The sequence below is a fragment of the Mchenga conophoros genome, linkage group LG15 (assembly GCF_057382185.1).
Source record: "Mchenga conophoros isolate Kocher_MC1m ecotype Shallow Benthic linkage group LG15, M_conophoros_male_GT1.1, whole genome shotgun sequence".
Classification (NCBI taxonomy): domain Eukaryota; kingdom Metazoa; phylum Chordata; class Actinopteri; order Cichliformes; family Cichlidae; genus Mchenga; species Mchenga conophoros.
Genome location: NC_140540.1, coordinates 27,774,216 through 27,788,912, shown reverse-complemented (window position 1 = coordinate 27,788,912; position 14,697 = coordinate 27,774,216). Strand labels below are relative to the sequence as shown.

The following is a 14,697-nucleotide window of genomic DNA, read 5'->3' as shown; positions in this document are numbered from 1 at the left end:
GTATGAAACGTTTCCAGCTGTTAGTATCATGGTTGCTAGGCAACCTGGGCAGCGCGACGAAGGCTAGACCGTCCCATTTCACAAGCCTCGCACTTCCGGCCTTAGCGGTCTTTGAGTACGTGGTCCTTGAGGACAGTTAAGGCTGTGTACTGCAGACCCTGAATTGCGATATAGCCAATGTCGATCTGAGAAAGCAAGACCGAGACAGCAAGACCAAGAGAAGACCAAGACCACGTAAAAATGGTCTCGACCGGTCTCCAGACATTCAACTCTAATATTTACTACCTCATGACATCACTTTAGGCGGTATGGATCACATCTGGCACGAAGGAAGGGAGTCTGCACAGGCAGATGATGAAGAAGCATCTGGAAACAAAGTGAAAGTGTTTCATGTGTGCGTGTGTGTGTGTGGGGGGGGGGGGGGAGTGACTGAAAGGCTGCTAAACGTTTCCTGGGTGTGGCAAACATCTGGAGCTTCTGATTGGCTTAAACCTTTTAAACCGGAAGTCAGGAGAAGACCGTCTAACTTGCAACCCCGGTCCGAGTTTTCCGGACTGTCAACAGAGGTGAGCCGTGTGTGTGTGCGTGTGTGCGTGTGTGTGTAGGTGTGTGCATGTGTGTGTGTGTGTGAGAGAGAGAGAGCTGTGCTGCTGCTGTTCCGCTTACAGGCAGATGTTCACTTCTGGTTTGCCAGCTGGTCAGGGTCAAGCGGTAGGGTGACTCAGCGGGGTCGAGCCTTCCCCACAGGAACACACGGAGACTGCGCAGTGCAGATGTTTAACCCCTGTAGCTGCATGCCCTCAGGTTAATAGAGTGGCGCGTTTACGCACGTGACACAGCAGCGGTCGCTTCAGTCAGTTATGGGCCGCTCACATACCACGCGCAGCACTGGCACGTCTGTTTTTTGTAACCGGTAACTGTTACCCGCGTCGCACATGCATGGAAAACTCAGACATGTGCGCTGTGACGTACCATCACATGATACGAGAAACGAGTGTGTGTGTGACTGTCTGTGTGTGTGTCTCTGTGTGAGACTGGATGCTTATCTGCTCACCTGCAGCAGGTGTCTGATGTCACAGTTCATGAAGCCTTGGCTGCACAGAGCATCAGAGGTTTTGAATCCGTGTGAATACAGAATGATTTACAGCGTGAGTCGATCGGCTGTTTTTGAGTGTGTGAGCTGTACGTGTCGTCTTTATGGCTGTGTTGGTGTAAATTAATTTATCATAAACTGCTCGTTTGCATAACGACAGGTTCTTTCTGCAGCTTTGTTGTTCTCAGTCGATCCATCCATCTTCTTCCGTTTATCTGGGGTTGCGTCACGGGGCAGCAGCCTAAGCAGAGGAGCCCAGACCTCCCTCTTCCCGGCTACCTCCTCTAGCTTGTCCGGGGAAACATCAAGGGGTTCCTAGGACAGCCAAGAGATATAATCTCTGTAGCATGTCCTGGGTCTGCCCCGGGGGGCTCCAGGTGGGACATGCCAGGAACACCTCACCCAGGAGGCGCCCAGAAGGAATCCTAGTCAGATGCCTGAACCACATCAACTGGCTCCTTTCGATGTGGAGGAGCAGCGGCTCTACTCTGAGCCCTTCCTGGATGGATAAACATTTCACCCTATCTCTAAGGGAGAAGCCAGCCACCCTTTGGAGAAAGCTGATTTTCCCTGCTTGTATCTGCGATTTCGTTCTTTTGGTCAACATCTGTAGCTGTGACCCTAGGTGAGGGTAGGGCAGGTAGATCATTGACCTGCGGCCTAGAGTGTTCTGGTGTCACGTGCACTTATGGACGCCCTTATGTTCGAACATGGTGTTTGTTATGGACAAACTGTCATTTGCACAGAAGTCCAGTAACAGAACAACACTTGGGTTCAGATCTGGCAGATCTCCTCCCAGCCACTCCCCTCCTCTCACTGTTGTTACCTACATGAGCTTTGAAGTCTCCCAGTAAAACAACAGAATCCCCAGGTGGACCCACCCTCAAGCATCCCACCCAGGGACTCCAAGAAGGCTGGGTACTCTCAACTGTCGTTCGGTGCATATGATTCATGATTTTTCCTCTTAAACACAAGGGGGCACTGCTGGAAACTGGCATGTTCTGTGAACAGTGTGTTTGTAAAATCACAACATTTAATTGATCCAGGGAGGGGAAATTACTTTCGCAGAATTCAAATATAAATATGAAGGAGAGAAAACACAAAGTCTTTATCTGAAAACAAATAAAAATAAGCTGAAGTTTGCTAAATTACAGTGGGATGCAAAAGTTTGGGCAACCTTGTCATTATTTTCCTGTATAAATTGTTGGTTGTTACAATAAAAAATGTCAGTTAAATATATCATATAGGAGACACACATAGTGATATTTGAGAAGTGAAATGATGTTTATTGGATTTACAGAAAGTGTGCAATAATTGTTTAAACAAAATCAGGCAGGTGCATAAATTTGGGCACCACTAAAAAAGAAATGAAATCAATATTTAGTAGATCCGCCTTTTGCAGAAATTACAGCCTCTTGTAGGTTCCAATGAGAGTCTGGATTGTGGTTGAAGGTATTTTGGACCATTCCTCTTTACAAAACATCTCTAGTTCATTCAGTTTTGATGGCTTCCGAGCATGGACAGCTGTCTTTAACTCACACCACAGATTTTCAATAATATTCAGGTCTGGGGACTGATATGGCCATTCCAGAACGTTGTACTTGTTCCTCTGCATGAATGCCTTAGTGGATTTTGAGCAGTGTTTTGGGTCGTTGTCTTATTGAATGATCCAGCCCCGGCGCAGCTTCAGCTTTGTTACTGATTCCAGGACATTGGTATCCAGAATCTGCTGATACTGAGTGGAATCCATGTGTCCCTCAACTTTGACAAGATTCCCACTCCCTGCACTGGCCACACAGCCCCACAGCATGATGGAACCATCACCATATTTTACTGTAGCTAGCAGGTGTTTTTCTTGGAATGCTGTGTTCTTTTTCCTCCATGCATAACGCCCCTTGTTATGCCCAAATAACTCAGTTTTAGTTTCATCAGTCCACAGCACCTTATTCCAGAATGAAGCTGGCTTGTCCAAATGTGCCTTAGCGGCTCTGTTTGTGCTGTGGGCGGAGAAAAGGCTTCCTCTACATCACTCTCATATACAGCATCTCCTTGTGTAAAGTGCGCCGGATGGTTGAACGATGCACAGTGACTCCATCTTCTGCAAGATGATGTTTTAGGTCTTTGGTGTTGGTCTGATGGTTGACTCTGACTGTTCTCACCATTCGTCACTTCTGTCTATCTGAGATTTTTGTTCGTCTGCCACTTCGAGCCTTAACTTGAACTGAGCCTGTGGTCTTCCATTTTCTCAATATGTTCCTAACTGTGGAAACAGACAGCTTAAATCTCTGAGACAGCTTTCTGTATCCTTCCCCTAAACCATGATGGTGAACAATCTTTGTCTTCAAGTCATTTGAGAGTTGTCTTGAGACCCCCATGTTGCTACACTTCAGAGAAAATTAAAAGAGGCAGGAAAGTTACAATTGACCCCCTTAAATACTCTTTCTCATTATTGGATTCACCTGTGTATGTAGGTCAGGGGTCACTGAGCTTACCAAGCCAATTTGAGTTCCAATAATTAGTTCTAAAGGTTTTGGAATCAATAAAATGACAACAGTGCCCAAATCTTTGCACCTGCCTGATTTTGTTTAAACAATTATTGCACACTTTCTGTAAATCCAATAAACTTCATTTTACTTCTCAAATATCACTGTGTGTGTCTCCTATATGATATATCTAACTGACATTTTTTATTGTAACAACCAACGATTTATACAGGAAAATAATGACTATTAACAAGGTTGCCCAAACTTTTGCATCCCACTGTAAATGGTCCTAAGTTAAAGAGTACGATGTAGAATAAAACCAAGCTCTTACAACTGAGGAGCCCAGGTGAAATGGGAAGGAATTATAAAGACTGATGTCACGGGTAGGAGGAATTTGTGTTGTGTTGTGTGCACAGTTATGCTGGTCTGAAACCCCATGAGCTCTCTGACAGTCACAGGTGAGCTCTGATGTTTCCACAGGTCAGACATGGAGATGCGGGTGAAGCACCAGCTGCTGGAGGTGCTACAGGATTTGAGAGATGAGGAGCTGAATTCATTCCAGTGCTATCTCCAGGATCCGGAGTTACTGGGAGATTTCCCGGCCATCAGGAAGATGGGCCTGGAGACTTTGAGCAGGACGGAAACGGTGGATCTGATAGTCCAGAAATATGCTTTGAATGATGCTGTGACAGTGACCAATCTGATCACAAAGAAGCTCAAGATGAATAAAGGTAAGTCAGTGGAGGAGAAGAAGGTGCATGTGGACATAAGAGCCTCAGATTTATTCTGCTGAAAGGATTTAAACACACTTCACTTTCTTCCACTGTGGAGAAGGGAAGAACAGGGGAAGAGAAGGATACCTAGTGAGGTGTGAGGACCATTAGCTTCTGCTTTTTATTCTACTGCTCAAATACTTTAAAGTATGGAACAACTGGAGATACTGTGATGGTGACATGGTGGTGATGAGGAGGTCCACAAAATAAAATAAAATGTGTGTGTGTGACGAAAGAGTAAACTGCATAAAGGGACTTTTCTGTGTTCCACGGTGCACTGGGTTTACTTGTCTTACGTTGTGTTTTTGTGTTGGACAAGCTGCAGCTTCCTGTCAGGCCTGATCTGGAGTGAGCAGGGTGGATGGATCCTGGATTTTATGATCTTTGCGTTGTATGATAACCCCTTCTGTCTTTAGAGTGTTGTTAGAGTGTTGTTTTTTCCTGTTTTGCTTTTTAAAAAAAGTCTTGATTTTCACAAATTAAATGTTATGTTGGGTTATAATTTTAAATGTCAAGACTAAATTGGTGAAGGACACAAAGTGATTGTTTTGAAAAAAAAAAAACTGTTGGGATAAAGCTGAGTTACCCAGGTTATTTCAGAGTCTGTTCTTAGGTTCCTTGTTTTTCAGTTCTTAGTTCTTAGTTTCTAGTTTCCAGTTTCCATGTTTTCTTATTTATAATGAACATAGCATGTTCACAGCCAAAATAAAGCTGCCTCTTGGAGTGTATCCTGTTGCATTTTGAGTCCTGCGTTTGGGATAAATCATGCCTGCCACATAGCGTTACGTGACAAAAGGTAAATCTGGTGTGTACCTGAGGGTGAATAATTCACAGACTGGGGGGAACAGTATTTGATGTTTCCAAGATAAAGTTGGGGGGCATACTTCTACTCATCTTATCAGAGGTAGACTTGTTCCAGTGTGTTTTGTAGCTTAGGGCTATTTGTGCAAAGAATGATTACTATGTTGTGAATTTCTGGTTTGAATTTCTTTGATTGTATTATCTTTTTATTGCCAGTGTGAGTGGGACAAAAATAAACAAGTAATTACAAGTATTTGTAAAAAGATGAAGAACATACACAATTTCATCTAGAGGTCAATTCACAATGCACTTTCATGTCAAATCAGTTCAGTTTTATAGAACAGTTTAGTAAAAGTTATTTCAAGGTGCTTTACATTATAAGGCAAAGAGCAACAGTATTAAAGAGACCATTCCAATGAGCAGCACTTGGTGACAGTGGAAAGGAAATACTCCCTTTGAACTAGGAGATACCTCTAACAGAACCAGAATCAGGGAGGGGCATCCTTCTGCTTCTGCCAACTTTGGTAGGTGATAGCAAAGAGAAGATAGAAAATGCAATCATAGTGAGATAAAGACAAAACAGGAACTACTAGACAAAATGTAATCACTTGCTTCAGCTGCTAATGTTAGGTCCATAAGAATTTGGACACCATTACTGTGGACTTTAAATCAAATCAATCTGTGACAGGCTTCCAGCTCTGATTCAAGGTTTTCCAAGGTTCCCCCATTTTTCAGAGGTTCAAAACCAACTGGAAATGTCTGACAAACTGATTCAAGGTCAGCTAAGGTCTGTTCCATTCCAGATTATACAGAAAAGATCTAGGGTTGATTCCAAGTGAAAGGGAGAAATCAGGCACAACTAGGATCAGGAAGAAAGCTACCACAGCATGTTTGAAAAAGACTTTGTATAAAGATCTGTTTGCCAAAACAATGTCGGACTCTGTAGTTTTCTCTGGTCGGTCCCCAATAAGACCAGGAGTGACATGTTTAGCCGCATGTTCTCCTTAAATTGCTGGCTGTCTGAGTGGTGTTCAAGAAACGATGTGGGCTTCATGGATAATTGGCAAACCTTCTGGAGGAAACCTGGTCTTGTTAGGAGAGACGGCATCCATCCCACTTTGGATGGAGCAGCTCTCATTTCTAGAAATATGGACAAATGTATTAAATCCCCCCAAAATATGACTATCCAGAGTTGGGACCAGGAAGCAGAGTTGCAGTCTGACACGCCTCTCTGCAGCTTCTCTCCTCCTGCTACCCCCCCCCCCCCCAAAACCCATCTCCATTGAGACTGTGTCAGCTCCCAAACAGACAAAAAACAAACTAAAAACCAGCAACAAACAACTTAAACATAAAAAATCACAAAGAAGGAACAATACAGTATCCACATCTTAACCAAAGAGTAAAACAGTGAAATGTGGATTATTAAATATTAGGTCTCTCTCCTCCAAGTCTCTGTTAGTACATGACTTAATAATTGATCAACAAATCGATTTACTCCTGCCTTACAGAAACCTGGTTGCAGCAGGATGATTATGTTAATTTAAATGAATCAACACCCCCGAGTCATTCTAACTACCAGAAATCTCGAAGCACAGGCCGAGGGGGCGGTGTGGCAGCAATTTTTCACACCAGCCTATTAATTAACGAAAGACCAAGACAGACTTTTAATTCATTTGAAAGCCTGACGCTTAGCCTCGTCCACCCCTGCTGGAAAAATCAGAAACCTGTTTTACTTGTTATCATCTATCGTCCACCTGGGCCTTACACAGAGTTTCTCTCTGATTTCTCAGACTTTTTATCTAATTTAGTGCTCAGCTCAGATAAAATAATTATTGTGGGTGATTTTAACATTCATGTAGATGCTAAAAATAACAGCCTCAACATGGCATTTAATCTGTTATTAGACTCAATTGGCTTCTCTCAAAATGTAAAAGAACCCACCCACCACTTTAATCACAGTCTAGATCTTGTTTTAACATATGGCATAGAAACTGAACATTTAACAGTGTTTCCTGAAAACCCTCTCCTGTCTGATCATTTCCTGATAACATTTACATTTACAATAATTGATTACACAGCGGTGGGGAGCAGACTTTATCACAGTAGATGTCTTTCTGAAAGCGCTGTAACTAAGTTTAAGAATATAATCCACCCACTGTTATCATCTTCAATGCTCATAGAGCAAAGCAGCTATCTGACCACTACCCCATCAGAGGTCGATTATCTTGTTAATAATTTTACCTCCTCACTACGTACGACTCTGGATACTGTAGCTCCTGTGAAAACTAAGGCCTCAAATCAGAAGTACCTGACTCCGTGGTATAATTCTCAAACACGTAGCCTAAAGCAGATGACTCGTAAGCTGGAGAGGAAATGGTGTTTCACAAATTTAGAGGATCATCATTTAGCCTGGAGAAATAGTTTATTGCTTTATAAGAAAGCCCTCCACAAAGCCAGAACATCTTACTATTCATCACTGATTGAAGAAAATAAGAACAACCTTAGGTTTCTCTTCAGCACTGTAGCCAGGCTGACAAAAAGTCAGAGCTCTATCGAACCAACCAGCCCTTTAACATTAACTAGTAATGACTTCATGAACTTCTTCACAAATAAAATTTTAGCCATTAGAGAAAACATTACCAATAATCCTCCCACATTAATATTATCTACAGCTACTTTTAGTACCATTGATGTTAAGTTAGACTCTTTTTCTCCAATTGATCTTTCTGAGTTAACTTCAATAATTACTTCCTCCAAACCATCAACGTGTCTTTTAGACCCCATTCCTACAAAACTGCTCAAAGAAGTCCTGCCATTAATTAATGCGCCAATCTTAAATATGATCAACCTATCTCTAATAATCGGCTATGTACCACAGGCCTTCAAGGTGGCTGTAGTTAAACCTTTACTCAAAAAGCCATCTGTAGACCCAGCAGTCTTAGCTAATTATAGGCCAATCTCCAACCTTCCTTTCATATCAAAAATCCTTGAAAGAGTAGTTGTCAAACAGTTAACAGATCATCTGCAGAGGAATGGCTTATTTGAAGGGTTTCAGTCAGGTTTCAGAGCTCATCACAGCACAGAAACAGCTTTAGTGAAGGTTACAAATGATCTTCTTGTGGCCTCTGACAGTGGACTCATCTCTGTGCTTGTCCTGCTAGACCTCAGTGCAGCGTTCGATACTGTCGACCATAATATCCTATTAGAGTGATTAGAACATGCTGTAGGTATTACAGGTACTGTGCTGCAGTGGTTTGTATCATATCTATCTAATAGACTCCAATTTGTACACTGTACAGCCTTGTTAGTTCCCAGAACTCAAAAAAATTAAGGAAACTCGTTGCCTCAAAAAAACTAAGTAAAGCTTACTTAAGATGACTATTAGGACAACTTATACATTGCAAGTCTGCAGTATTAAGAATAACTTGATATTTCTGACTGTACAATACTAATTGTTTACCTACTGACAAACATTTCAAGTTCAACTAAATGAAAAAACAATTTGTGGTAACCTGAATATGATTAAAAATAATTAACAACACTTTTTGTAATGATGTTAAAATGAGCCCAACTTTTATTTTCAAACACAAGAAAGTATAACAGCCAACATACTGGACACTGTTCTCCTGAACAACAAACAATTATATTGTCATCACTGTTATAATCTTACAATGAAACAAAGTCTCAGATGCAATTATTGAAAATAAGTTTAGACCTACCACAAGTTTGTTTTGTACTTACATTACTTATATAATCAAAATAAAATATTTGTTGTTCTGTCACAAGTGCAGTCTCTAATTTAAACAACACATTTGTTTTGCATTCCAACACAGGAGCTGCAATGTTGTAATATTTTAAGGATGGCTTGTTTCCAGTCCAGGCATTACTGCCTGAATGACTATCATGGATCGAGGTGATCCAAATGTAGGTGCAGAAGAAAGTCTTTAACTTCCCTTAAGTATAGTGGCAGTGGATGTGGGTTGGAGATGCAATGAGCTTGAACCTGCAGGCGACCATCTTCACTGACCACACCATCAGTGACGGAGGACTCATCTCTCCTGTTGTCCTGCAAGCAAACAATCATATTTTTTGGAACATGAACTTAATTGCTTTTGGGGCGATTGTGGCTCAAGAGTTGGGAGTTCGCCTTGTAATTGGAAGGTTGCCGGTTCGAGCCCCGGCTTGGACAGTCTCGGTTGTTGTGTCCTTGGGCAAGACACTTCACCCGTTGCCTACTGGTGGTGGTCAGAGGGCCCGGTGGCGCCAGTGTCCGGCAGCCTCGCCTCTGTCAGTGTGCCCCAGGGTGGCTGTGGCTACAATGTAGCTGCCATCACCAGTGTGTGTGAATGGGTGGATGACTGGATATGTAAAGCGCTTTGGGGTCCTTAGGGACTAGTAAAGCGCTATATAAATACAGGCCATTTGCTTTCTTAAAACATTTTTTTCTGCATTTGGTATAAAACAGACTCCAATTTGGACAATCTCAGGCTGCCTCCCCACCGGAGAGGTGACACTCAATGTCCCAATTGTCAGTCTGGATAGCCATGACTACCACCCAACACACAATAATGTCATGAAAGCATAATTTTAAAAAGGGCTATGCAAACATGGCCAATAACTTTCATTCTAATGATGTGCAAAATGATTTGGGCACAAAACAAACACTAACACTAACTAGCTAGCAAGATTATAAACCTGGTGCTAAAGTAAGAGAAGCCACAAAATCAGTTTGAATAAGAGTAAACATTTACTCACCAAGTCAGTGTATCAGGTAAAGATCCATAGCAATGACAATAATAATATCTTGAGCTGACGCTTTTCCAGGTTTAATCAACATATTCCATAACAAATACTGCCACCATGAACATGCAGACTGATCCGCGAGGGAGGAGGACGGTAGTGACATGGCATTTTCAAAACACATCTTTCATCCTTCCGCCCTGAGAAGCAAAACTTCCATCTTACTTAGTTTTTCTAAGTTAAGACAACTCAAATAAATTGAGTTTATAGTGTTTTTGCATAAAAAGTACTGGTAACTTATTTAAATCTAGTTCTAATAACAAATTGATAAAAACTGAGTTCAGCCTATTTAATATTTTTAATTAAACACAATATTATATTTTACAGTGTACATGTAAATGGAGAGTCCTCTTCACCCACTAAGGTCAATTATGGTGTTCCACAGGGTTTGGTGCTAGGACCAATTCTGTTTACATTATACATGCTTACCTTAGGCAGTATCATTGGAAGACATAGCATACATTTTCACTACTATGCAGATGACACCCAGCTCTATCTATCCATGAAGCCAGATAACACACACCAATTAGTTAAACTGCAGGAATGTCTTAAAGACATTAAGACCTTGATGGCCGCCAACTTTCTTGTTAATTCAGATAAAACTGAGGTTATTGTACTTGGCCCTGAAAATCTTAGAAATATGGTATCTAACCAGATTCTTACTCTGGATGCCATTACTTTGGCCTCCAGTAACGCTGTGAGGAACCTTGGAGTCATTTTTGACCAGGATATGTTCTTCAACGCACATATTAAACAAATATGTAAGACTGCTTTCTTCCATTTGCGCAACATCTCTAAAGTTAGAAATATCCTGTCTCAGAGTGATGCTGAAAAACTAGTTCATGCATTTATTACTTCCAGGCTGGACTACTGCAATTTGTTATTATGAGGATGTCCAAAAATCTTGCTGAAAAGCCTTCAGTTAATCCAAAATGCTGCAGCAAGAGTACTGACAGGGACTTGAAAGAGCGAGCATATTTCTCCTGTTTTGGCTTCCCTTCAATCGCTTCCTGTTAAAGCCAGAACTGAATTTAAAATCATGCTCCTCACATACAAGGTCTGAAATAATCAGGCCCCATCTTATCTTAATGACCTTGTAGTACCATATCACCCTATTAGAGCAATTTACTCTCGCACTGCAGGCCTACTTGTTGTTCCTAGAGTAAAAAAAAAAAAAAAGATGGCGCGGCCACTACTTATTTTTTGCTCTGGTTTACATCCCAAAATCCTCTAGTCTTATAGTATACGACAGCGGATCACTTGTAAACATCGGTGCCAAGGTTGCACATCTAATCTTGGACACTTTTAAACCTGACCCTTCCTGGCCGCCAGAGATTCTACGCGGCGCGGAGAACAACAAAGGACGGGCCGCTCATCCGAGGCGCAGAACAAAGAAGCGCCGGGGAAAACGCGCTGGTATTAGGAACAGACTGAGACAGCAGGCGCATCGCGCACCACTGCCCAGTATCCTACTGGCCAATGTACTATCCATGGAGAACAAGCTCGATGATCTAAGAGCAAGGGTCACCTTCCAACGTGACATGAGGGACTGCAACATTCTGTGCTTCACGGAGACATGGCTGTCCCCCACCGTGCCGGACCAGGCCGTAACTCCGTCGGATTCATTCTTTGTGCTCCGCGCGGACAGAATGGCAGAGTCGAACAAAACCAAAGGTGGAGGAGTGTGTTTCATGGTAAACAGAAAGTGGTGTGATGCCAGGAGCATTTCTACTCTCTCCAGCGGCTGCTCGCCACATCTGGAGTTCCTGAGCATTAAGTGCCGCCCTTTCTATCTGCCCCGTGAGTTCACCTCAGTCATCGCCACGGCGGTCTACATCCCACCCCAAGCGGACACAGGTATGGCTTTGTCCGAATTACATGATGTGCTGAGCTCGCTTCAAAACAAGGACCCGGGCGCAGCCCTCATTGTAGCAGGAGACTTTAACAAAGCGAACCTCAGACAAGTCATGCCAAACTTTTACCAGCATGTCTCGTGTCCAACGAGAGGGGATCGGATTTTGGATCACTGCTACACGCCATACAAGCAGGGCTACAAAGCTGTCTCACACCCGGCTTTTGGGAAGTCTGACCACAACGCCATCTTCCTCATTCCCCAGTATAAACAAAGCATACGGAGGGAAGACGTGACCACGAAGGAAGTAAAACGGTGGACTGCCCAATCAGAAGCTACGCTACAGGACGCACTCAACGACGTAGACTGGGACATGTTCAGAACATGCGCAGTCGACATCAACAAGTTTACGGAAGTAGCAGTATGCTTCGTCAATATGCTAGCAGAGGAGATTATCCCCACTGTGAGAGTCACCACATTCCCAAACCAGAAACCGTGGATGGACAGATCGATCCGCACTGCAGTAAACGCCAGGACCGCCTCCTACAACGCGGGTCTCGCCACTGGCGATATGAGCGCCTACAAAGCGGCCTCATACGGCGTGCAGCGCACGGTGAGAGATGCCAAACGCAGGTACCGGGAACGTGTGGAGTCCTGCTTCCACCAGGGCGACACACGGAGTATGTGGCACGGACTACGCACCATTACGGACTACAAAGCCAGGGACACTGCGCCGATCAACGCCGACTCTGCATTCACCAACGAGCTGAATCGGTTCTACGCCCGTTTCGAGGTTAGCCAGGCGGCTAATGCTATCTACCGCCTGACTACCGAGGACAGTGACGTCATCAGTGAGAGACCGGTGACCAGCATCGCGGAGCATGACGTCCGAGCGGCACTGAGGAGAGTGAACACAAGGAAAGCGGCGGGGCCAGACGGCATCACCGGCCGTCTGCTGCGCTGCTGTGCTGACCAGCTAGCAGGTGTGTTCACTTACATCTTCAACGAGTCCCTGGCGAAGTCTGTGGTCCCCACATGCTTCAAAAGATCCACCATCATCCCTGTGCCCAAGAACAGCAAACCCTCATCCCTGAACGATTACCGGCCAGTTGCACTGACCTCGGTAGTAATGAAGGTGTTTGAGAGGCTGCTGAAGAACATCATCTCCTCCGCCATCCCAGACACCACAGATCCGCTGCAGTTCGCCTACAGATCCAACAGATCCACAGAGGATGCCATCGCCCACGTCCTACACACCACTCTCAGCCACGTGGACAAGAAACAGGGTAACTATGTGCGAATGCTGTTTGTTGATTACAGTTCAGCGTTTAACACAATAGTGCCCAGCAGACTGTTCACAAAGCTGAGGGATCTGGGACTTAACAGCCGTCTGTGTGCATATATATATATATATATATATATATATATATATATATATATATATATATATATATATATATATATATAATGTTCTTCCTCTACACCCCCCCCCCCCCCCCCCCCAATTTTTGCACATGTCGAGGAGCGTGTCAGGCTACATTTCACTGTGTGTTATACTTGTATTGCTATGCATGTGACAAATAATAAAGAACCTTGAAGAACCTTGAAGAACCTTGAGTATTTAAAATTAGAATGGGAGGGAGAGCCTTCAGTTTTCAGGCCTCTCTTCTGTGGAACCAGCTTCCAGTTTGTATTCGGGAGACAGACACTATCCCTACTTTCAATATCAGGCTTAAAACTTTCCTTTTTGCTAAAGCATATAGTTAGGGGTGACCCTGAATCCTCCCTTAGTTATGCTGCAATAGACGTAGGCTGCCGGGGATTCCCATGATGCATTGAGTTTTTCCTTTCCAGTCACCTTTCTCGCTCACTATGTGTTACCTCTCTGCATTGAATCATATCTGTTATTAATCTCTGTCTCTCTTCCACAGCATGTCTTTGTCCTGTTTTCCTTCTCTCACCCCAACCGGTCGCAGCAGATGGCCACCCCTCCCTGAGCCTGGTTCTGCCGGAGGTTTCTTCCTGTTAAAAGGGAGTTTGGGGCAATCGTGGCTAAAGAGTTGGGAGTTCGCCTTGTAATTGGAAGGTTGCCGGTTCGAGCCCTGGCTCCGACAGTCTCGGTCGTTGGTCCTTGGGCAAGACACTTCACCCATTGCCTACTGGTGGTGGTCTGAGTGCCCGGTGGCGCCAGTGTCCGGCAGCCTCACCTCTGTCAGTGCGCCCCAGGGTGGCTGTGTATGTAGCTTGCCATCACCAGTGTGTGAATGTGTGTGTGAATGGGTGGATGACTGGATATGTAAAGCTCTTTGGGGTCCTTAGGGACTAGTAAAGTGCTATACAAATACAAGCCATTTACCATTTTTCCTTCCCACTGTCGCCAAAGTGCTTGCTCATAGGGGGTCATATTATTGTTGGGCTTTTCTCTGTATCTACTGTACAATATAAAGCGCCTTGAGGCGACATTCGTTGTGATTTGGCGCTACATAAATAAAATTGAATTGAATAGATCTAGGATCAACTCTTATTTTCAGAAGACCTGGAGGTGTTTGACCTGAAGAAACACACTGCTTCAGAGAAGACTTTTCTGAGGTTGTTGCCATGGGTAAAAACTTCCAACAAATCTCTGTAAGTGTGTAGAGACACACCTCAACATTGTTGCTTTAACTGTTTAGATATGGAATTGAAAAACCCCCTGAACATTTTCATTTTCAATTTAGGCTGGGTGGGTGTAACCTCTCAGAGAGAAGCTGTCAAGCTTTGTCCTCGGCTCTTGACACGGAGTCCTGCAGCCTGAGAGAGCTGAACCTGAGTAACAACGACCTACAGGATTCAGGAATAAAGTTTCTGTCTGCTGGTCTGGCAAGTCCACACTGTAAACTGGAAACTCTCAGGTCA

At 43.7% G+C, this 14,697-nt stretch overlaps 1 protein-coding gene across 1 annotated transcript in view; it reads left to right on the top strand.

Annotated features, from left to right (window-relative positions):
• The first annotated feature begins 435 nt into the window (after positions 1-435).
• The window catches only part of LOC146558561 (uncharacterized), a 29,561-nt gene continuing 15,299 nt past the window's right edge, over positions 436-14,697 (top strand). The window contains exons 1-4 of the mRNA XM_085246624.1: positions 436-566; positions 4,057-4,307; positions 14,334-14,427; positions 14,520-14,693. Of these exons, the coding sequence (XP_085102750.1) occupies positions 4,064-4,307; positions 14,334-14,427; positions 14,520-14,693 (512 nt within the window). The 5' untranslated portion in view covers positions 436-566; positions 4,057-4,063. The remainder of the gene's footprint in view (positions 567-4,056; positions 4,308-14,333; positions 14,428-14,519; positions 14,694-14,697) is intronic.